The sequence below is a fragment of the Prunus mume genome, linkage group LG6 (assembly GCF_029339155.1).
Source record: "Prunus mume cultivar Tortuosa linkage group LG6, ASM2933915v1, whole genome shotgun sequence".
Lineage (NCBI taxonomy): Eukaryota > Viridiplantae > Streptophyta > Magnoliopsida > Rosales > Rosaceae > Prunus > Prunus mume.
This window is the reverse complement of record NC_142703.1, coordinates 19104656-19129285: the sequence shown is the minus strand read 5'-3', so window position 1 is coordinate 19129285 and position 24630 is coordinate 19104656. Positions and strand designations below refer to the sequence as shown.

Sequence of the window (24630 nt, the reverse complement as noted above, 5' to 3'; positions counted from 1 at the left end):
ATCCAACCCTTTTCAAAAGACATTGACCCCATTCTATTTATTTACTTTTTTTCATCAAACACTTGAGACAACCCAAACCAACCGCCCACAAGGGCCCTACCAAAGGATCCCAAATCATAAAGCAATGAAGAACATCATCAGTTTCAATGGCAAGCAACTTTCTTTGTAACATGCAAATGGAGAACAAAAGCCAAAAAGAAAATTAGGTTAAAGCCAAGCAGTATCTGAAGAAGAAGAAAAAAGTAAAATTATTTAAAGTCTACTTAGAAACATAGGAAGAGGAGGGAATAGGGCCCCGAATTTACAAAAGGGTGGATTCGGCTCCCATCCCACTCTTTTCCACAAATTGCAAAGGAACATACATGACATCCATTGCGCTTCATGAAATTTAAACTCAAAGAAAACAAAAAACAAAAAAAATTAACAGGGAAAATTAAAATTAAAAGAGACGACCCCGGCAGACACACAAACAGCACTAAAAGGGATGTTCGAGACTGAATTGATGGCAGTAAAGCTCTGTCAAGCACAGCAGTAAGACCACTTATCTTCCTCACCACCACCACCACCACCAGCAGAATCTGCAACAACGTCATAATCATCCTCACTGCAATAGTACAAGCCATGGTTGTTCATTGCAGTCAAGCAACACGATGAAGATGCCACCAGATACGGCATGTTGTGGAAGGAGCGGGCAAGGCTGGTGGCGACTGCGGCGCTAGCCATGCCGCCATCGTCGCCCTGCCCGTACTCCTCCGCCCGGTGCTTGAGTGTCTCGAACATGAGCTCCGGTTCATGCTGCATCACTCGGAGGACATCCGAACACGACGGCCCTGGCACAGCCCGCGTTACAGCAAAGCTGTGGGGTCCGTCGCTCTGGGAGACCCGAACAACGCTCGGGCCTCCAAAGAGGTTGTGGACGCCTCCGAGTGCCTCCTGATAAGCCCCGCCCAAGAACATCCCCAGATAGTACTTCTGCCCACCGCCATTAGCCCCACCATTGCCTTCCAATTCATGCAGCGGCAGGCTCGACTCCCCACCGATGAACTTGTCAATCTTCCCATCACTGTCGCAGGTCAAGTCCGACAATATTCCCCTCACCACCGGCCGCTGATCGAGGCGGTGAATCGGGACTATTGGGAACGTCTGCCCAATGCCCCAGAAGTCTGGAATTGAAGTAAAAACCGAGAGATTCACATGGTATGTACGGACAGGGTCAGATGCCCCGATTGCTTTCGAAACCATATCACAGAGCCCATCAACAGTGGCTAATTGCTCAATGCCCAGAGACCCTTCTTTGAACTGATCAATACAGCGTTGTTTCAACTGATCAGCATATGTCAAGCAAGCCTCATACTCACCTCTGATTGCCGCAGCCGAGAGGTTTCGGTAATCGGCACGAGCTTCCTCTGTGAGCCCTTCGATGAAATACTGAAGCGCAAACGCAGACATGGGAGGAACATCATCACAGGCGCTGGAAGAAATGGCCTCAAATATCATAACCGATTGATGAGACACGAGGGCTCGGCCACTTTCGCTGCAAATCACCGGGTGCTTCACCGACTTCCGGTCACAAACGTTCCGGACTGCTCGGACAACAGCGGCAGCATACTCTTCGAGGCTATAGCTGACTGAAATCTCAGAGTCACTGGATTTGGATCCATCGTAATCGATACCCAGACCGCCTCCAATGTCTATGAACTTCATGTGGGCACCGAGGCGGACCAATTCACAGTAGATCTGAGCAGCTTCGGATACGCCACCGGCGAGCAGAGCAGTCGAAGGGATCTGAGACCCAATATGGAAATGCAACAACTGAAAGCAATCAAGCAGACCCAATTGATCAAGTTTCTTAACAACCCGTAAAATCTGCGTGGTGGTGAGCCCGAACTTCCCTTTCTCGCCTGAAGTCGACCCGAAATGACCCGAGTGCTTGGTTTTGAGCTTGGCTCGGGCCCCAATCACGGGTCGAACACCTAGCTTCTTGCTCAAATCGATAACCACATCGAGCTCTTCCTCTTGCTCAAGAACAATCACTGTGTTTAAGGCGAGCTTGCGAGCAAACAGAGCCAGAGAGATGTACTCGAAGTCTTTGAATCCATTGCAGATGAGAAGGGCTTCTGGGTTACCTTTGCACAAGCAGCTCATGGCCAAGAGAAGCTCCGGCTTCGACCCAGCTTCCAATCCGAACCGGAACGGCGAGCCGAACCGGACAATGTCCTCCACGACGAACCGGTCCTGGTTGCATTTCACCGGGAACACGCCCTGGTAGTGGGACCCGTAGTCGTGGGACTGGATCGCGAGATCGAACGCCCCCTGGAGCGACTCCAGCCGGTTCTTGAGCACATCGGGCAGGCGAACAATGAGCGGGAGCTGCAACCCAAGCCCGCAATCTGGTTTCGGATCCGAAACCTTCTTCACGATCTTCAGCAGATCGATCTCCTGGTGGGGCAGGGTCGCCGACCCGTGCGGACGGACGGCGACGTTGCCGGAGGAATTGACGGTGAAGTAGGGCCCACCCCAGGCGTCGATTCGGTAGAGGTCGGATGACAGGGAGGGAGACCAATGGGAACTGTCGGTGGTGACGGAGGTGGTCGCCGGAGGTACGCCGGAAAATGGCGGCGCGGGAAGAGAGCTATCCCCGGCGAAGGCGTGGCCGGGAGGAGCCACAGCAGCATCCACGCAACAAGCCAGGGCCGGCATCTCTTCTTCCGCGACGAAGATCAATCAAAAAATGAAATAAAAAATTAGAGAAATTGGGGGTTAGGGTTTGATTTTTGTGAGTTTGTAATGGCTGGGGGCTTTAGAACCCGCCGAGGCCGGAGCCCCGGCTACCCCCTCAAACGAAGCAGTAAAGGCTCTATTGAAACGGGTCGGTCCCCCTGTAACCCGCTCAGCAAGCTCCGTTATCCTCACACCGAACCTCAGGAGAAAGAGAGAGAAAGAGAGAGCGAGAGGGTTTCACGATTGAGATTTCAACAGGTCTCTGGTTTTAAGCTCCGAAATCCGACCCTACCATGCAGTGCATGTGACAGGATAAGGATGAGGAAGGAAGGTGGGTGATTACGGGTTTTCACCTGAAAAATGAAAAAAAAAACCAACGGAGAGGAAGCTAAATTTGGGAAAATTTTCGTTTCTTTTCCGGCGAAGGCCGAGAAAATAGCTGGGAAAGAAAATGGAGTTTCTAGTTGGGGAAGTTTTTTTTTTCTTTTCTTTGTTTAAGAACCCGGAAAGGAAGATGGAAGTGGCGAGAATTGCATGAAAGCCTGGGCGCCTTTATATAGGGAGGGAATCAAGGGATTAGGGTTGGGCCGGTGGACCCCCCGTTTTTGATTTGGGCCTCGGCGAATAAAATATCTTTATTTTTAATTTTTTCCTTGTAAGCTCAATTTCTCGTGATATTATGTGGGACTGTCGTGGCCACTCAGCGTCGAGTTGCCGCGTGGCCCCTGTAGCAGAAATGGGGCCCACTCTTGGTCCGCAGCGGCTCCCGAGACATCTCGTGGTCCAAATTGTTCTGTGGCGAGAAAATGGGGGTAGGTTTTAAGATTTCGCGAGTGCGGTATTTTGTTGTAGGAAAGCGCGGGGAAGTTTCTTTCTCCCAGCGAGATCTGGGGTTTCTTTTTCCTTGAACGGCTAGGATGGAGTAGTTAGTTGCCGCTGGCATTTCTATTTACACTCCTTGGTTTACAGGTGTAATTTGTAAAACAGATTGCATTTTTAAAAATGTGCTTCTATTTCAACTCCCCTGATCTAGATTTCTACTCACTTTATTTTTCTCACCAACCATATAAATTTGAAAAAATACAATTTATCTTTACTATTTCAAGTAAATTTTATTTATTAATCGTTAGTAGAGATATGGAGAGGATCGAGTTGTTGTTGAACAGCTGAACATGGAATATAATCAAACAGTAGAATATATGGGTTATGGGAATTGAGTTTTTTCCCTAAGTCCTATAAGTCATTTTTCAAATATTTGTCTCGAAAATTTTGAAGATAATGTGAGAAGGGAAATATGACTGCAATGGAAATAGCAACACTCTTCCAAAAACACAAATTCAATTAACGCATAATTAAAGAAGTTACGTGCAGGTCAAGCATTGAAATCGATGGATTATACAAACTCACATATTCAATTTAGGAAAAAGTTACGTGTAATGTGTTGAAGGCATGTAATAGGTCCTAGTCACTCGAAATTTTTTAATTGATTCTTAATATGTGACCTTTTTCTTTTGATGCGGTGTGACCTTTACTAGTCTTAAAGTACGATATGGTGTTTTTTTTCAAGTATTGGACTTGTATGGTGGTGTTTTTCTAAAATATTGGGTTTGAATAAGTGTAAAATTATTATTATCTTATATGTGAAAAACACCAACCGAAGAATGGGCATCAAACTTGTTGCGGTCAGGTCTTTGCCTGAGTTTAGATTAGAGTGCTCTCACAAAATCTCATATACTCAAAAATAATATTTTAACCTTGTAAAGGGTATTTTGGTCCTTCTATTAATTTGGTTAGCTTTTGTAGGTTGAATTTTCTTCTCATGCGGCGAAATAAATGCAGAGGAAGGGGGTTTTCACACACGTCAAAGTGTCATGAGGTTCGAATTTCAGTTTTTATTTGCTTCTTGTTTTTTTACTTTTTTTTTCATTATTTTGTTTTAATTTAAGAGAATGCAAAATATTGCAAGAACCATGTAGCTGAAGATGTTAAGCCCTATTTGGTTCACAAATGAATTTGATAGGAAATTATTTCTCATGTTATTTCCTAAGTGATGGGAAATGAAAGATTTTTTTCCCACATTTGGTAATGCTAGGAAAGTAATCGGGAAATAGCACTTAATTTCCTTTGCCATGTTTGTTTTGAGTAGGAATGGAAAATAAAGTTGGTATAAATTTTCAATTATACCCAAATTAAATTAAATAAAAAAAAGAATGCATTTAATGATATATTGTAATTCTAAATTGTTAATAGGGACAAAATGGTCATGAAAAATGTGTATTTAATGTTAGTTCATTTCCCCAAACTTTCTCATAAGAAAGGAAAACAAAACCCAAGTTGGGATGATGGCTTCACTTTCCTCCCTACTTTCCCATGGACCAAGCAATGATTTCTCATGCCTGGACTTACCAAACATAGAAAAGTAATTGATTTTCCATTTCCAAGTCTCATTTCCCATGAACTAAATAGGGCCTAAAAGCATTTACTCATACATTAAAGGTCATGTATTCCAATGCTCCTTCTCCTAATATCGCTTGAATGAATTTTTTTTGCAAATATTAGCCAAAGAAAAGGGAAATGCAAATAACTATAGGACAACATTGTTTGCTTTCCTTTAGCAAAATGCAAGAATACAAAGCGAGATGTTGTTTACTCATACAAGTGTAATAAGATTAGCATTTTAAAATATCATTCAAGCCGATCTTGAGCACCCAATACTCGGTTTAGCTCGGCTCATCACACCCCAACCATAGACAGAGGATGACTTCCCAATCTTTATTTCATGAGCAAATTTTCATTTTCAATTCATGATTTGTGTGTGTGTTTTTTTTTTTTTGGCCAAAGTTAGAAAGATGAGGGTTTTTTTTTTTTTACACACACATTGTTAAGATAACATGGAAGTTTGAATCTGAAACTATTAATCAGCACGTAAAGACTCTTTTTTCACTAAACCAAACACCGTCAGCCATTTTGTGGCCTTAGGTTTAATGAAAAGAACAGATAGATATGAGGCCACAGATTTTATAAAATTAAAAAAAAACCGGTAGATATTTATTTGGCGAAGGTAGACATTGGGTGGGGTTTGAAACAATTTCGAAAGGCTTTCTTTAGCTGCTTGTTTAGCCTACCATTATCCGCGAGAGAATCTGCAAATTTGACGTCTTGAGAGAGAGAGAGAGAGAGAGAGAGAGAGCTTATTTCTCTATCTTACGCGCATCCCACACGTAAACAACGTTGATAAAGAAAAAAAAAAAAAAAAAAAAGCTCAAAAGCATGACACTCTCTCCCTCAAATACAGCAAAGTTCAAAGAAGCTCCTTCCCAGCGCTATGAACATTAAATGTAAAATATTAGTTTTTTCTATACAAAAATGCCATAATGATTTATTCATAAGAGGAGGTAATAAGTACTCAAAAAAAAAAAAAAAAAAATCAACTAAGCTTTAAGGGATTAGGTGATCATCTTTATTATATATTCCGTCTACTCTAACTATTATTTTTTGCTCAAAGCGGCAGGAGAGACTCTGAGCATAGACGAACAAGGCGGTCGCCTAGGGCCTCCAAAGTGGAAGGCCCTCAATTTTTATAAACCTCTATAAATAAATATGTGTGTTACTTTAAAAATTGTACTATATTAGTATTATATTGCGCCCAAGTACTGTTAAAAAAAACCCCAATTATTTACTCTAAAACTAAAAAAGGAAACTTAATAAGGGACCAATTATATTTTTAAAATTAAGCAAGTTTAATAAGTTAACCTAGTTGAATAGGTCAACACAGTAGCATTTACCATAGCAAAAACAAAAAAACCTAGCAGCATATAGGAAAATCTGCTTTACTCAACACAAGGAAAAAAAAAAGTAATTTATTATTAAATATCTACTGCAAGAGGAAGCGATCTTCAAGGAAGAACAAAAAGTTAAAAACCCACAAGTCTATTGCTTATATTAGTCTATTGAAAAAGACATGGTAAAAAGAGTTGATTATGCAAAGTTAATTGATACTTTGGTAACGAAAAATACAGACGAGTGATGTTTTGATGTATTTATAAATTTGTTATGTGAATTACATTTTATTTGTTTTTTTTAGGTCACAAGTCTTACTTTGAGTTCATATAATTTTTTAAAATTTTATCGAAAAAATCCGGATAAATATACATTAAAAAATAGAAGGCCACATTTTAGTAAACATTAGAACCGCTATTAGATATCAAAATGAATCTCACCCCTGACAGAGCGCCGTCTGTTCCCGTCAAAGGCGGGAAAAACCAAAGAACTAACTGGTCTGGAAAAAGAAAAAGGTGTATATAATTGGACTGACTCACTTGGGGGGCCTTGTGTTTGTTGGGTGTTATCTGAGCCAGGTTTTCACTCAGTCACCGCATGGCCCGTCAAATGATTTTTTTTTTCCCTCCTCAGGACGCCATGGCTTGCGTGTCGCCGTATATGTGAATTTACTAAAATGCCCTTTATCCCTTTCAGTCCTCCCAATACGCTTGAGATTTTCAAGGATCATGGGGGGCTCTACATGCAGGATCCCGGAAGTGGTGCATGCGTTTGAATGGACGACATTGACCCTCTGAGATAAGGCTTCATTTGAGACGTCAGATTAGACTGGATTGTTGTTTTGGATTGGACTGCACTGATTCAATTACCATCGAATTTCCATTGAATAGCTTCGCATCAGGACAAATGGATCACATATTTACTGCGACCACTTTTGTTACCGATGGATTGACGGGATCAACTTTTCCTATTAGCCCTTGTTTGGTTGCTAGAGAGGGATTGATAATAAATTATTTACCATGTAATTGTGACAATCCAATCATTATTTAGACCAACAATTGCGTGACACTTCTTTTTTTAATATTGAAAGAAATTCTTAAGTTTGAATTATAAATTGATAGATGAAAAAATTATAATTAGACAATTTAGTTTCGCATCCCAAACGAGACCATAAAAGTTGAGCTTGGCCTGATAATCAGTATAATATTAAAGATGAGGTACTACATGAATTTTGACATATGGGATGTTCTTTATTATTTTGGTATTGCTTAGATGGTAAGTAAGAGCATCTCCAACCGATGTGTCAAAAGTGTCATATGACCTTTAACAGTTAGAAATAAGATCTCATATCACTCCAATCGATGTGTCAAAACTGATGTGGAATGAAAGCTGGAGGTTGAGATCTTATTTTTGACATCCTAAAATAAGATGTCAAATGAATATTTTATTATCTTTTCTTTTCTTTTCTTTTCTTTTTAATTAAAAATAAATCAACACTAAAATGTAATAATAATTTAATAATTTAATTTGACATATCGGGTGGAATGTAAAGTGTAAGATGTCAAATAGACATTAGCCATCAAATTTAAATTTGATGTTTGGTATTTGACATCTCTCTTGGAGATGCTCTAACACTATAGCAGGTACATGTCTATCAACCAACTTATCAATTACAACCTAGAAAAAAAAATAGAATTAAAAACATAAAATTTTCAATACAAAAAATAAATAAGAATTTATTAATTACACCATGGTAGCAAATAAATAGAAATATTATTCAATGCTCTTTTGAGCTTTGTATTTTCCGATAAATTATTATCTTGTATTGAAATATGGCCACATGATATAGTTTGTTAACGTGTTATAATATAAGTAGACGACACAGTTATGATTTCTTACTTTTAAAATATAGTATTAATAAACATTAATTTCTATTAATAAAATTGACTTTTGGTAGAAATATTAAGTCAAAGATGAAAAGCAATTAGTCCTTTGCTATCTCCATATAATTAGACAAAAGAAGCAAAGAGCCAAAATAAAGAGTTAGTGGTTGAGGAAATTGACATGTATATGCACAAGCCTTCTTCTTTTACCCGCAACTCCATGCCATTGACTCTTTGACTTGGAATGAAACTATCTCTCTCTCTCTCTCTCTTTTTTCCTTGCATGTCACGTGAAATTAAATTAGTTAATCAAGGAGAAGATGTGGATGTTGATATTTCATGACCTAAATCGAAGTTGTTATAGACATCTAATCATGTGGCAAGGGGTCCCGCCGAATATTCGCCAAAATGACTCAATCTACCCTCCTAATTATGCTCTTTCAAAGGGCATTTTTGTCATCATGCCACCATTAGATACCAAATCTCTGAAAACAATAGCTCCTCCTCGAATCTTGGATATCTTAGAATATTGTCACCTCTTTATGTTCTTTAGCTCATTTTTGTAGTGTTTTGTTTTTCTTATTCTTTGTTTGCCCGACAATTTTGTACTCATTTTTAGCTACCATATTTGATATTTGATATTTTGTATTCGATATTTGATATATCAAGTAAGGTTTATTGCTAGATGAACTAGTATGTTATGCTACCAATCTATAACCATTCTGCTAGTGACGGTTCTAGGATTCGAAAGTCAATTGAGTAAAACTTATATACTAAAGTCAACAGTACGAGTGAATTTCATTTAATAAATATAAAAAGATACACCTAGTCAAGAATGATGTAATGAGCCTTACCCTCAAATGCATATCTATCTATAAATACAAGTTCTAAAAATGCAAAAATTAAAACTAAAACCCAAAGTAAATGCAATGCAAAATTAAACAAAACTATCGATGCTTAGAACTCTTAAATTCTTCAATTATAAATGCATTATTGATATTATTAAAAAACTCTCTTTCATCCCTATGGAAAATGGAAGGAGAAAGAAGATGTTGATGTCAAGTAGCTAAAAGATAGAGAAACAAGCTGATGTTGCATAGCCAAAAGAGAATGAGAGAGAAAATATAGGACCACCTGGATGGGCAGCGAAGATATAATGTAGGGTTTGCTTTTAATTTTTTTAATTTTGGATTGGGCTTATAGCATATGTATGTATTTATATATATATATATATAATAATAATATAATAAATTTGGACTGGTCGGACACCCAACCTGCCCTGTGCACAGAACCACCCCTGGCTTCAATGATTTAATATATAATCAAGTATTGTATGTCATTCCACATCCTCAGTGAGTAATTTACTTTTGTTATAATGTTTCCATTTATAATCACTCCCTTGGTAGCCAATTAGTTTTTCATCTAGTGTTACTTCTCTTTCCAATTTTGGAAGAAGTCACAAGTTCAAATCTTCTATCTCCCCTTTCTCGCTCCCCATCCAATTGATAAATAAACACTCTCCCCTAACACTGTACGTGCCAAAAGTGTTTGTGGGCTTTTGGAGAACACTGCAATGCCTTAGTCTTTTGTAGGTTGATACTCAGTTGCGATGTGTTACTTGTTGATCAAGAAAGGCTTGTTTGAGCCCTTAGTTTGGGCTTGACGTTGCCCTTTCCTTTGGATGTGTTTGGCGAGCCATTACTAGTGTTTTACTCTTCTAGTAGAAAGAGAGAATGAGTGACCAAGTAATGTGAAGATGGTGCTGCACTCGTTGATCTTAACCTCTAACCAAAGCCATTATGCTCCAAGTGGGGATTCTGATTTGGATAAGTTCTTTTTTATGCCTCAATTAAGAAGACTTCAATATTTCACCTGCTACAAGACAAACTTGGAAGAAGCAACAACTTTAAACTAATATCGGACAGAAAGTGCAACAAAAGTTTAAAGTTGGTGGTGTCCGAAAGGTATTATATTGTTGCAAGAAAGCAAATACGTATCTATTTAGATTAAATACATCTGATCTAAAAATAATAAGCAACCTAACAGGAACCAAAGAAATGATTATTGGACAGAAATATAACTCCTCGAACACTACTATAATATACTTGAGATAGTACAATGAGTCCGATGAAGGTGTCAACAGTATCTGCAATGCTTAGGAAAACTTACATATGCGAATTTGATCTTAGATAAACTAGAAAAAGTGACTAGCTTACAAAAATCATACAAAGCACTGATGTTGGCAGATCATTATGATTACAAACAATAACAAAGTAATTCCAATCATGAGTTGTCAACTGGGAATTAATCAGAATATGTGTTTGGGAAAAGAAGAGAGTTTCAATCATGAGTGGTCAATAGGGCACTCAAGAGATTGAGAGAGGATATGATTCAAGTCTTAGCCATTGATTAGCTATGAGATGTATTTAGCAAGTTGTTTGAGTCGAGTGTAATTAAATTTGGCTCAAATAAGATGTTTGTTCTTGAGAGAAATTGGTTGTCCTTGAATCAATATCTCCTCCTTTTATTTATAGTCTTTTTGGCTTCTCAGATTTGTCCTCTTAGTAAAAAAAGAAAGTCTTGATTATGGTCTCTTCTATGCAACTAAGTTTGGCGGTCTTTTGGATCTTCCTAAATTTTTGTGCTTTTAGCTGGCTTAGACAGGTGTCTTCGTTGGGGAATGGATTCTTGCCTTTGTTAAGGTGAGACCTGCGCATTAAATGATTCCTTCTGTGTAAGTAAATACATGGAAAGTCATAAATGAAAACGATTCACTTTCTTCTCATTAGTTGTAAGTAAACACGCCATGAGTAGGGATGCCTTACAATGCCATGAGTAGGGATGCCAATGGGGCGAATCAAGGATGTGTATGTTGTTCTCATCCCCATCTTTGTTAAGTTTTTCACCCCATCTTCGCCTCCATACTCGTAATATTAAAATTGGAGGATTCCCCATCCTTGTCTTTGTTGGGAAACGAATTCTCTACCTTGTCCATTACAAAAATACAAAAATAATTCATATGAGAGTCAAGGAACACAACTAGGATGGATTTAACAATATATTCATATGAAAAATAAATAATATATATTTTAAACAAGGCGGGTTCGGGTTAGGAGTTAAAATACCATGTCCCGCCCCGTTCCGAACACCATACTCAAATAATTCATATGAGAGTCATGGGACACAACTAGGATGGATTTAACAATATATTCATATGAAAAATAAATACTATATATTTTAAACAGAGCGGGTTCGGATTAGGAGTTAGGATACCCCACACCGCCCCATCCCTAAATTTGATTTCTATCTTTCATACCCAACCCCAATTAGCGTTGAGACAACGTGAAAACCCTAATCCGTGGGGAAAAATGTCATCCCAGCCATGAGTAGTCCACCTAGTTGGACCCACTATGTTGGGCCCAGATTCAGACACAGATCTGGTTTTCTACTTTTTCTAGATTCTTAACCGTTGGGGACTTCAAACCATGTTTAATAGATTCCCCTAGGTCGTTTAGTTTTGCTAGACTCACTAGTATTTGTTTATTCATATCGTAACAGACCAATACTGCACACAAACACGGAAATGTTTGCCTTTTTCTTTTTTCTCTTTTGTCTTCATGTTCTTTTCGCTTTTTGCTTTTTTGTTTTCTTTTAATAGATACTTGTTTTCATTCGGAAAATACTTCTTCTTCTTATTATGTAAGTACGAGCTTTTATATTTCTGCCAATAGAAGTGTAATATGTACGTTAAAGTTTTTTTTGTTTTTATTTATATTTTTGATAAATATATATATATATATTAAATTATAATTCGCATGAAAGATGAGTATCTCCTTATAAGGAAAGACGCAAACATAAAAACAACCAGCAGCTCAGTTGGTAGAGCGAATTGTTATTAACCCATCAGGTCATTGGTTCGACTTCGAGCTGTGTAATCCCTCTCTCCCCCTGTGCAATCGCTCGTACTAAAAATAATAATTATAAATTATCCGATTTTTTCTTTGTTGGAAATTCCCCAATCAGCTGTTGCTGTTGGAGACACAATAATGACTTGTATTACTGGTCAAGATTGTCATCTACGTGTGTATTAAATATTAGCAATCTAATAAGGCGTGCCGACATTAACAGATGATGTTATTCAAATTGGACTATTTTCTTTTTCGCTTATGATAAGATTTCAATAGGACTATTTTGTCTCTCTACAAACAGCTACCATTTGCAACTATATACAAACTTGTTAAATAAAATCAGCTCTTTCATACCCAAAAAAAAAAAAAGAAAAGCTATCGTACAAGCTAGTATTCGCTACAAATGGCTCGTTGGGTTATCATGGCTTATTGAGTAGTACATTTGATTAGTGATAACTTTGGCCAATGAAATGGTGTAGCACTACTTCTATTGTCTAATACACCATGTAATTGGTCGAATACATCATTTAAATGGTCATTTATCAATGTTCATATTGAGCACGTATTGAGTTGCAGGGTTGGACATGAGATTTTGAGGACCTTGTGCGAAACTTAAATTGAAGCTCTTACATAATCTAATACGAAAATACTAAAATTTTTTTGCCATAACTTAATATCATAAAACAATTTTTTATAACTAAAATTCATATCAATTATCATTTAATGACAGTCACAAATCAAATTCATAAAAGTTTTAATGTTTACATTTTATAAAGTTAAAGAGTATATTTGGTACAAAATAAGAGTTTTTTTAATTTTTTTTTATAAAAAAAATATGTTTAAGAGAAATAATTTTAAGTTAAATAATTTTTTTCGTGGAAATAAATACTTTTTTTAAGGAGAAAGCGTACACGAGATATACACTACTGTTAGTTTAGTTGGATTTTTCACATGTTTTAATTATTTTAAAATTTGTTGTTATAATGAAAAACAAAAAAAATTATAACAACAATAAAAACCACAAAGTGTGGTGCGGTTGGCAAACTGCCACATTTAGTTGGCGAGTTACCTGTGCCTCAATGGAAATGGTTCAAACTCGTTGAAAACACTTTGTGACCAGAAACAAGCCGAACTCCGAGCGATGATTAGTCCCACCCTTCAAAAGACACCTCATGGTATTTACCAAAATAATAATAATAGAAATACAAATTGAATGACTTGAACAAGAGTCGAACTAGGGATTTTTGCCAAGGTACATGCACTAAAAATCAGCTTCACCAAACACATTTTATTTTTGAAGCACTACACGCTATGGTATATGTACATGTTTTATAATATTTAAAAATATAATATAAAGTAAAAAAAATTTGGGACTCTCAAAAATCAAAAATCATGTGCGGTGGCATCACTTACACTATGTCAAGGCCGCCCATAAGTCGCATAATCATAAGTCATAATAAATTAACTTGGGATAGCTAGCTAGCTAGGGCCATGTGTCCTGAAATGGACCAAATTTCTTTATATTCTTTGTAGCTTATAGCTAGCAATAGGAAAAGATAAGGTGAGGCGGACCATCTAGAAATATAGATGAGGTTTGTTCAAAATTGGTGTTCAGCATCAGCAGAGTGTGACCACTTCCTCAATACAATAATAACAAGGCATGTTCGTTTTGGAGCTATTGTTGGCACTTTGGCATGCAGTGGCATTCAGAGGTGTCTGTGGTTGTTTAAGGCACACCCACCCAAACCTCCCCACAACATATCTTCAAGCTAAGCGCTTGTTTGAAACTTGTTTGATATATTAGATTCATATTTCACAACTATTGAGTACTCTAGATTAGGGTCGGTTATGAGATTTTGAGGGCCCTATGCAAAATTTAAACTTGAACCCTCGCATAATCTAATATGAAAATACTAAAAAAGATATTTTCCATGACTTAATGTCATAAAACAATTTTTTTATAACTAAAATTCATCATCAATTAGCATGTAATAGCAATCACAAAATCAAATTCATAATTTTTTTTTTAATGTTTTCATTTGATAAAGTTAAATATTAATTAGTATGTTCGGTAAAAAAAAAAAAAAAAAAAAAAGAGAATTCAAGAGAAAGAAGAAGGCATGAATTAGTTTTGGTTTTATTTTGGGTGGCAGAAATTACTTGTTTCTGTTTTGGGTACTATTTAAAATTTTGTTGTTATAATGAAAATAGAATGACATTACTAAGATTCAAACTTGGGCCTTGTACCAAGGGATACGTGCTAGAATCAAGCTCCACCAAATACACTTTTGTGTCAATGTGCTGCATGATGGAGTATATATATAGATACAGTTTTCAGGAGCCCTAAAAACTTGGGGGGCCTTGTGCAGTGGCACACTTGCACCATGCCAGGGCTGCCCTTACTCTAAATATATAAAAAATAAAATAAAATGAGAACTTGCTTGCAAAGTTATTAGGTACTTTATCTTGACCATTGGTTTCTTTTTTCTTTTTCTTTTTTTTTTATATAGAAAAAATTTTAAAATGATTGAAATAGCGAATTTTGTAACTTCAAAAAATACGGTCAAGACGGTAAAAGGTTCAAGAGTTCAAAATGACAACAAATTGGAGTGACAAATTCAAACTAAATTAGACAAAAAATGTACCTGAAAAAAAAAAACAAACAAACAAAGCATCACCACAATTAATTCAGTGTACATGACAAATTCAAACCCAGCCCACAAGCGTATTGATTCAAGTTTCGAGGGCTACAAATACACAAGCGTATTGTATGAGTTTTATTTTTGTCAAATAGTAGGGAGATTGTTTTCGTTAATTATGTATCGAGGGCTACAAATACAATAGCTACAAGGGTCACTACGACTACCTCAGAGGGTTTAAAACCACTTTACAAACAATATGAAAAGATATATCGGTACTATCAAACTCATACAGTATACATCTATGTCTCAAAGTTACACAGCCCAAATATAGTTGGACATAAACGTATCTGTAAAAACCAAGTATAACACTCACAATGCAAACTACAAACACACATCAAACTCGAAAGAGTTGAATTTGATGCACTTTATTCAACATCAAAAGTTGGTATATAACGTTGGTTAAGTATTTGTCATATATGAGAATGTATCATGTTTTGTTCCTTGCTTGGTATATCGAAAAGCCAATTCCTTGCTTGGTATGTTGAAAGCCAATTCCTTGCTTGGTATGTTTTGTCCGGTTGAAAGCCAATTCGTTTCTGTTTCTGGGGTTCTTCACCCCTTGCTCATAAAAAAAGAAGAAGCCAATTCCTTAAAAAGTGGAGCCATTTTGGGAAAAATTGAAAACAATAAAATGTGAGTTGTACTGATTACACTGATATCGGTATCGATTAGAATCTAATCTAGTTTTAATAAAATTTCAATCTTATCCAATGATTGAAATTTAATGACCGAAAAGACAAAATATCCAAGAATAACTTCTTTTTTTAAAATTTATACCTGAGATATTTATAATTTATCATCATAATGCACTGACAACAAAGTTACATCATCATAATACAATTGGTTATAACAAAGTATCAAACTCAACATAAATATATAATTCTCGCCATTTATGTGAGCCGAATATGAAACCTATCCAACTAAATTTACACAAATACCAATGGACTAAATGTTAGTTGGTAAGAATAACTCTTCATTCGGCGCTCACATAATGATAAACCTCCTCCTGCTACGTGTGCAAGTAACGGAAGCTAAGTCTGGTGCATGTCACCACCTGACTTCCGAAAGGAGAAATGAAATCGCCATGGGCCGAGAAATTCATCATCCTCTCATAATTCAAACACTCTATGCATTAAAATATCTTATCTCGCATGCTTTTCCGGCCTTTCTTCCATCAATTTAATAACTTTTTCTTTTTCTTTTTCTTTTTTCTAAATAAAAAGCAAATGAAAAAGAAACTTTAGCTTCCCAGGCAGGCCCCTTTCGGATTTTTCTATCAACAGGTTTTAGGTTTAGGTCACAGCAGGGATGGCTTTTGTATATAATAATATCCTGTAATTTTATAAATGAAAAAAAAAACAATTGGGATCCCAGGTATCGCCGCAACGGGCTAGTTTTTTTTTTATTATTTCTGAACTTTTTCACTTTACTTTCTAATTTGATATTATATTAGCGCCACTGAGAGGCTTTTGCTTAATTATTATTTTTCTTGTTCATAAAGTAATATTATTCTTGTTTCATTTTAAAAACGAAATTTTATTGGACAATGGAATTATAAAGAGACTTACCCTTTTGTCGATCCTATATATATATGTGCAGCAGATGACAAGTATAACTTTATTAATTTCCGAAAAGAAAAAGAAAAAGAACTAAATATTAAATTTTCCTTTTTACAATAGAACTAACGATATTTTACACCATCGAAACTTGAAGTCATTATCTAAATATTTGTACTACCCCTTTATAGTTAGTGTGTTTGTAAATTGTATTAGCTTCTATAGCTGACGGCCTTTACACATGAATTATTAATGTAATCTTTTAACTTTGACGGATCCGGAGAAAAAAAGATAAGTATCACTAAACTCACACTGATGATGGCAGCCAGATGGCTACTTCTGAAAGGGGCGCTTGCAACACCCAATCGGTGCCAAAAACCGACGAAAAAAAGGTCACCCAAAATTGGTGGCATGAGCCACTTAATTTGGCGGTGGGGGGCGCCAAAAAAAGGTCAACAGCCACAGTTGCTAAGCGGTGGCAACCTTAAGGTCTCTGGAAGTTCATCCGATATTGTTTATTATATGTTGGGGGTGACCCAAAGTATCAAATTGTTTGGACAAGATTTTGACACCCATCATATAGAAGAAGAACTTTTGAAGTGGCAAATTGAGTCACTACCACCCATCATCTCTACGCTTTTCCTAATTTGAAGTTTTAGTACAGATATATATAAATATTATTCATTTTGCTCGGACGACAAAGAAACAATAATATAAAAGAAAAAAAAGTGCTAGCTCTCTCTCTCTCTCTCTCTCTCTCTCTCAAATGTATGGTTGCCCCATTCTTAATTCACAAATAAAAAAAAGCTAAGGTTAGGGTGGTCTAGATTCTTATTTGATTCCTGCTTCAATTCATCAGCAAATGTCCATATGATATCCACCTTTTTAAAATAGAATTTTATAGACCTTTATGTCGTAAGCTTGATTAATGGTAAAAATGACAATTCAACAATTCCTTTCCTCATATTTAAATTATATGACAAATTAGGTAAATATTCTTGTACCATGCATACAATTCATTACGTTACGATATATGCAACGTTTCTATATATATAATGTAGATTTTTATTTGAGTGTATGGTTCAAATTGCTCATTTACTAATGTAATATGAATGACAAAAGAACATATTCTATGCATGATTCGTATGTTAGGTTTTTGTGCAATGAATTGCTTCTTTCAATTTGGACCACATACATGTATATAGTCATATCAAAAGAGGAAAAAAAAAATTACAATTGGACCACATAAGGGATAAAATTAAAGAAAGTTGGGCAAACCCTATATCCCAAAAAAAAAAAAAAAGACATGAGAGAGGAATGGAAATTAGGCCATTATTTGAAGGACGTGAGCAGTGCACCTTATCAGTCTCCAGAAAAGAACAATTCATATAAAATGCATGTTTTGGTCAGCAGGACAGAGAAACATGGTTTCCCACGTAAGATTTTGGATCATAAAGCACACAGCACATATATTTTCTGGAATCTAAACCCTTAAAAAATGAACACAACATGTGGACGTTCATTGATCGAGCACATATATATATATAATGCAATGTTGCGTAGGGTTATCTTCTCAGATCCATCCACCGTCCACTGAGCCTTTTTTTTTGTCAAAGTTGTTGCCGTATGCAACTCTATCATGAATGATGTATCGCCTTCAATGTTGATTGCTTGGTTGCCATAAAAAGGGTTTGAGTTGCTAAACAATTGTAAAGCAGCAAGGTGGGGCTGCGTGATCGGTTTGTGAAAGAAGGAGAAAGTAAGAAAAAGAGATATGGCGGCAAACATGTTGAGAAATTGTGCATCGTGACCTAACTAGTTTTACGTTTTAAGAGGAGAGAGATGTGGCCTAGCCTATCAACGGGTTGATTGCCTTTGCAAAAAGGAGATAAGAAACTTGTAGGAAAGAGATATGGGTGAATTCGAGAAATTTGACACATATGGTGACCTAATTTGCATTTTAAGCAAAGATATGTGGCGTGGCTAACTAGGGTTGATTGGAATATATGATATATATATATATATATACATATGTATGTATGTATATACACATTACACATATGATGTAATTTGGATAAAAAGACTTGTGGTAAAGCATCTAATTTGGTCATAGCCTTGTGTTTGCTAGTACTAATTAAACATTGGGATTAGCATGGCATGTAATCGAGATTCGAAGCCAATCGTTTACATTTCATATGTTTATGTGGTCACAAGAAAACATAATTAATAACCACTAGTCAATAAGATCTAGCCGAGCTTAGTGAAAAATGACATTGACTTTCAAACTAGTGGTTTCGTGTTTGAATTCTCATTGCACTTTGGCAGTATTTGTGTGTGTGTGTGAGAAACCACATCTGCTTGTAGTTTAGACTACTACTTGCACTAAAAAAAAATAAACACTAAAAAAATAGTGTTTTTAGCCATCTCATTTGTGTCACCGATGTTAGCAACTAATACTGTTACTTTCTTGTAGTGTGCATTGCAACAAAATTTTTTATAAAAAAAAATTAGTAAGTTTCCCAGGATGTAGTTATTAGGTTTTACTTTAATATGTAGTTATTAGGTATTTCATTTGTAATGTATTTCTTAAACCCAAAGAAAAAACTTTTTTCAAACAATATATATAATAAAAACTCAGTCTTTCTTTCTTTGGTAATTAAGAATAATTAATTTGGAGCATGTGCATTTAGCCTAAGTATTACTGAAAAACATGGCACACAGCCTATTATTATCTGCAATTTGTCAGGAGGTGACGAGAGGATTCTACTGGATGTGTTCATGGTCGTCTGTGGGTTCCAATTTCCAACAATTACTAGCTTTGTCTAACAATGACCTAATTTTTTCAGGTCAAGGAACCCCACGATTTATTTTATTAATTACTTACCCACTGGCTCATGATTCGATGGTGCATTCAAATTGTTATCTCTTAGTACATGTCTTCATATGCATCATTACATCTCATCTAGAGAAAATTTTCAATTCTCCAATCAGTGATGACGAAAAGTTTTTTATTTCAAAAAAGTTGGTGTGTCGTGTATGAATTTAAAGTATAATAAATATGTCGGTGAATATAGTTCAGTTGATTGAACTCTTCTATTCATTTATGCAAACAGAAATTTAAAACTCCAAACACCCGATGAATATTTGTATAAACTGTCTTTCAAAATCACTTGTAGTAAAGAAAAAGTATTTGTTAATAGTTGCGTGAGCCATAATTGGACTTCAATTCAATTACATAAGCTCCCATTTTCCTATGCAATGAGACAAGTCAGACCCAATCAACTCATTTACTCAACTGCTACAAGCCCAGGAGGGGGGCCTGCCTGCCTAGTCATGCAGAAAATAATTGCACCCCTTCTGATAGATGGGGGGAGTTACGAAAAAGATCACAGGCTGCGCCCTTTTTAAGATGCATGAGAACTAGATCTTATTTTCAGTCTGCTGCGTTTTGATTCGGAAAATTCTCCACAAACATGACGCGGGAGAGGCCTAATTTATTAGCCGAAAGGGGTTGGTTTTTATGAAATTTTTTGGGTGGAAAGAGAAGAAGTGCTTTCACAGGAAAGGATTTTTTAAATTTTTATAAAATAACTTAGAGACTAGACGATTCCGATGATTGAATTAATTGAAATGCAAAAAGTGTCACGTAGCCACTGTATTATGTACTAAAGAGCTCCCAAACTTCAAGTTAGGAAAAGCCCCACACATCGACCTAACCATTTACCAGCCAAACTTTGCAAGAGCTTCACATACATTTGGTACCTTTAGGCCAGCTTGTGGGTTACCTTGTGCCAGAATGGTGAATTTTCAAGCTTAATAAGTGGACAAGGCATATTGGGAGACGTGAAGCACGTGTGACAGTTGGACTTTTACATGGGCTAACTTGCTCTGAAGAAAGTTGAGGTTCCACCCCAAAACTAATTAGTAATTGGGGGAGTAACCCAACACCTTATAAGCCCCGACTAGATCCCTTAACTTTTCAATGTGAGACATTTCACTTTCACATTTTCACACCTTGTACCCATAAACCCATTTAAGGACAGGGTAAGATTCACCTTTACTACTCAACATGAGATGTCCCAAATTGCATTTTACAAGCCCAACTACAACTCAACCATCAAAGAAGTTATTTTACTCAAATATGGTCTTGTAGGTTCCAACAACTACTAGCTTTGTTTTAGAACCGTTCTATTATGAAGGCCAACTATTTTGTTCCAATCAATTACTACATGTTTGTACCAAATTTCCACAACCCTTATGAATGCCAACTGATATCTTTTAAATTTTTCTTTGTAATAGGTTTTTTCTGTACTTTCAATTTCAAGACAATTTCATTGCTGTACTCATGATTGAATAATATCAAAAGAATAAAGCAACTCCAACAAAATAAAAAGGAGAACAGAAAAACAAGAATTTATAATAAAAGGTTTATTACCTTTAACCGTAGCACTATAATCTCTTTTTTATTTTTGTTTATTTTGTTTTTCTTAATTCGATGAACACATTATGACTAACAAGTAATTGAGATGTATCACAACCAGCCTCCTATAGATCATTGGTGGATGAATAAGATCATACATGCGCTAGTTTTAGAATCATAAAAAATATAGCAGTTCATAGTTCTGGTGGAAGAATACATAAACATATTTAAAAACCTGCTTAGGAAGATTTTATTCTGTTGATAAACTCAATCCTACCACTACAAGGCACCGTCGTTACTTTCACAAACATAATCTGTACGAACCAGCAAGCACAGCCCAACGACCAACCAGAGATCAGCCAAAAGTTTTCCCCTTCAAGTGCCATTAACAAGCAATAAAGAATATTAGACTGCATGGTCGCTTCCTAGTCTGCTCTGGATTGGCCTGATCGGGAAGACAAGATGATGCCAACAATGAGGCCATAGAGGGCCAGTGCTTCAGCAAAGATGAGAATGAGGATCATCCCAACAAAGAGTTTTGGCTGCTGTGCATTAGCTCTGCAAAAGAGGCTCAGTTATTCCAGAGGTGCACAACTTCACTGAAATTAGGCCGATACGATGTAGAGACCATGGAGCATTATCAATCTCAAATCATGTAAAGAGTATCCAATGGAGAAATTATGGGAATATCTATCAAGCACAACAAGATAATGACTTCTAATTATTAAAATGATTCCCCTCTCAAGTGACAAACACTAGCCTGACATAACCCATGAAAACTTGCTGGGCAATCTTTCATCTTTACTCCTTTTGACCCATGCTGCCAAATTATAGTCAAACAACATGCTGGTTGTCTAACCAAATAATAGTAATTCTAAGCTCTAAAGTAAACTACCATTAAAGGTTCCTGCAACTGACATTTTCATTTTAAATGCGACACATACAATTGAGACATTAGGATAATAATCAGGTCAGTGTGGATTATAGTTAGGGAGTTTCACTAAAACACCCAAAATGAGAGTTGAAATTATAAAAAAACCCAAGCACTATTTAAACATATAAACACACCCAAAACCCATCATTACACACACTCAAAACCCATTTATAAACACACCCAAAAAGTTGACTTTGGGGTTGATTTTGGGTGTGTTTCTATGTTTAAATAGTGCTTGGGTTTTTTTATAAATACATGTCTAGGATTGGGTTTATTTATAAATTTGTATTATAGTTATAGGCTATAGCCAAACACCAAACTAATTGCAAGCTCTAAATTAAAACCACTTTCAATAGTTGTTCCTGAGAATGATTTTTTTGTTTTACATGACAAACAGACATTGACAATTGTCTCATTTGCAGGGCAACAGGGAAAACTACCCTTGCCATGGACTATAACTTTTCACATTGCCACAAACATTTAAAGATTTCTTGGCCCTTGCATAGTTTATAATGTTTTCACTATCCATTGCCAGAACCAATACCTATATCTTTAATTTTAGTTCTTGAATCTATCAGACCAATGGCTTTAACTTACTACCCTTGTCTAGGAATTTAACTTTTCATATTGCAATAAAAACTAGCAGATATATCTTCCTTTGGATTTTCTAATTTACAATGGTTTTGCAGATCCTCTATCACATCAATTGGTTTTCCCTTGATTTCAGTCTTGTTAGAAAATTCTGGCTTGCATATCAATAATTTGGGATTTAGATTGAGAGGTGAAGTATTTCAGTTCGAAATGAGTGTCAATAAGAAAAGCTGATGGCCAAACTCTGTAATAAGCAGTTTCTGTAAGAAACATTTAAAAGAAGTGGAGAGAGAAAGACCAGTATTTCTATTTCTGCCATTAGATCAATTTTGTTTAGTACTCAAAAGAATGTTCAAGGACAAATATGGCTGCCCTTCGCATGTTGTGTATGGATCTCAGTTTCTATGGTTTTGGATCCTGCCTTTGATAAAAAAGACAGTAGTAATCTAAAAGAGAAAGAAAAGGAGTACTGACTCATATAGCATCCACTTCAATGACATTTTTTTGTCACACATTACCATAAAACAAACATACCAAAACAGCAGCAGACAACATGAAACAATTATGTGCATGCCTATGTGCTCAAAAGAACATAAAATCATACCTTACACCAGCATCACCAACTATACCAATTGCCATTCCAGCAGATAGCCCAGCGAGACCACAAGCAAGACCAGAAGAGAGATGTGCATAACCATCAAAAAGATAGTATGACTTGGCCTTAGGGTTAATTCCAGTACTAATGATAACAGCAATAATAAGGCCATAAATACCCAAAACTCCAGCCATAACAACAGGAACAATGGACTTCATCACGAGCTCAGGCCTCATCACCCCCATAGATGCCACACCAACACCACTCTTTGCCGTTCCATAGGCAGCTCCCATACCTAAAAAAACCAATTAAACCCTCACATCAAGTACAATAAACCTTCAACGGGCTTCAAACAATTTTTACAAGAATCGCTAATACTAACTGTAAACCAAGCCAGATAGATCAATTAGCCTTTTTTGAGTCATTGGGTTTATGATTATTAGCAACAAAGATTCAAAACTTAATAGAGATCCATGTTAACAACTCTAGAAATCCTATCAGCAGACCATAGAAGTGGATAAACAACGAAGATTAAAATACTATGATGGCCACATAACCAACTAGTAGAATAATAACCAAATTTAGCTCATTTCCAGCAAAAGATTTGTTTTTCAGGGTCCCAAATGATAAATAACCCAAAATTCAACCGAGAAAACCCAAGTTAATCACAACTACAACTTCACTTAATCGCTTGTTATTATAGAAACGAAGTTCAATTGACAACCCAATGAAACAGATACTCAATTGATCAAATCCAAAGTTGATCTAAACTTTCTCGGGAACCAAACACATCGCAGACTGCAAAAAACATAGAGACAAAAAAACGAGTTTGAGGTTAGCGTTTGGTTACATGAGAAGACGAGGGCTGCAGCAGCGCCGAGGAAGCCGAAGAACGGCGCCGTTTCATCGCCGCTGAAGGTTGAAGATGACATTATGGAGCGTGGATCTGGGACGACGTCGTCTGGATCTCAGAATTTTGGATCTCTGGTCTCTCTGCTCTCCCTCAGTGGTTGTGTTTCTCGTGCTTACGCAAGCCAAAGTCGTCGAAGGGAATAGTCCAACTGCTTTATAAGGGTAAACTGCTGAATACCCCTAAACTATTAGGTTTGTCGAAATCTCCAGAGACTTTAGAGAAATTCACTATTATACTCGATATAAAAGTCCAAATTTAAAAAAAAATATATATATATAAAATGAATTTTAGAAGGATAATGATTTCCCCACTCTTATTTTATCTACTTACATTCCTTTTAGTTATAAAAAGAGTGTAAGTGGATAAAATAAGATAAAAAGGAGAAATCACCACTTTTTTAGAAACACGCTAAAGTCTATTTACAACATAACAAAGAAACTTTTAACTTATTTAAAATTACAAAACTATCATTAATTTCTTAATACAAATATATCCTCAAAACTTCATAAAAAATCCCAAAACACTCAATAAAGTATCAAAATAATTTAATAATTAAAATTAAATTCAAAACGATCTACTGTCATTTTTTGAGTTTTATTTAAGTTTGTTTATAGAAATTAAATGGTA

The 24630-nt window shown here is 36.2% G+C and overlaps 2 protein-coding genes across 2 annotated transcripts; both read right to left on the bottom strand.

Annotated features, from left to right (window-relative positions):
• Nucleotides 1–225: 225 nt before the first annotated feature.
• LOC103335592 (arginine decarboxylase) lies at nt 226–3244 on the bottom strand. The gene has a single exon (XM_089054674.1). It carries the CDS (start codon nt 2698–2700, stop codon nt 520–522), a length of 2181 nt encoding a protein of 726 aa, XP_088910800.1. The 5' UTR covers nt 2701–3244; the 3' UTR covers nt 226–519.
• Nucleotides 3245–21079: 17835 nt separating this feature from the next.
• On the bottom strand, nt 21080–24208 carry AVA-P1 (ATPase, F0/V0 complex, subunit C protein). The gene is made up of 3 exons (XM_008238607.2): nt 23941–24208; nt 23100–23385; nt 21080–21528 (listed from the first exon to the last, which is right to left on the bottom strand). The coding sequence occupies exons 1-3, from the start codon at nt 24020–24022 to the stop codon at nt 21396–21398; spliced, it is 501 nt and encodes a 166-aa protein (XP_008236829.1). The 5' UTR covers nt 24023–24208; the 3' UTR covers nt 21080–21395.
• Nucleotides 24209–24630: the final 422 nt, after the last annotated feature.

Bases quoted from the DNA above. Each gene is read 5' to 3' on its own strand.
- LOC103335592 (XM_089054674.1), bottom strand. From the start codon at position 2,700: ATGCCGGCCCTGGCTTGTTGCGTGGATGCTGCTGTGGCTCCTCCCGGC.
- AVA-P1 (XM_008238607.2), bottom strand. From the start codon at position 24,022: ATGTCATCTTCAACCTTCAGCGGCGATGAAACGGCGCCGTTCTTCGGC. The intron at 23,386-23,940 runs GTAACCAAACGC...TGGTTTTTTTAG, and splicing joins TGCAGCCCTCGTCTTCTCAT to GTATGGGAGCTGCCTATGGA. The intron at 21,529-23,099 runs GTATGATTTTAT...CCTCTTTTGCAG, and splicing joins GTTGGTGATGCTGGTGTAAG to AGCTAATGCACAGCAGCCAA.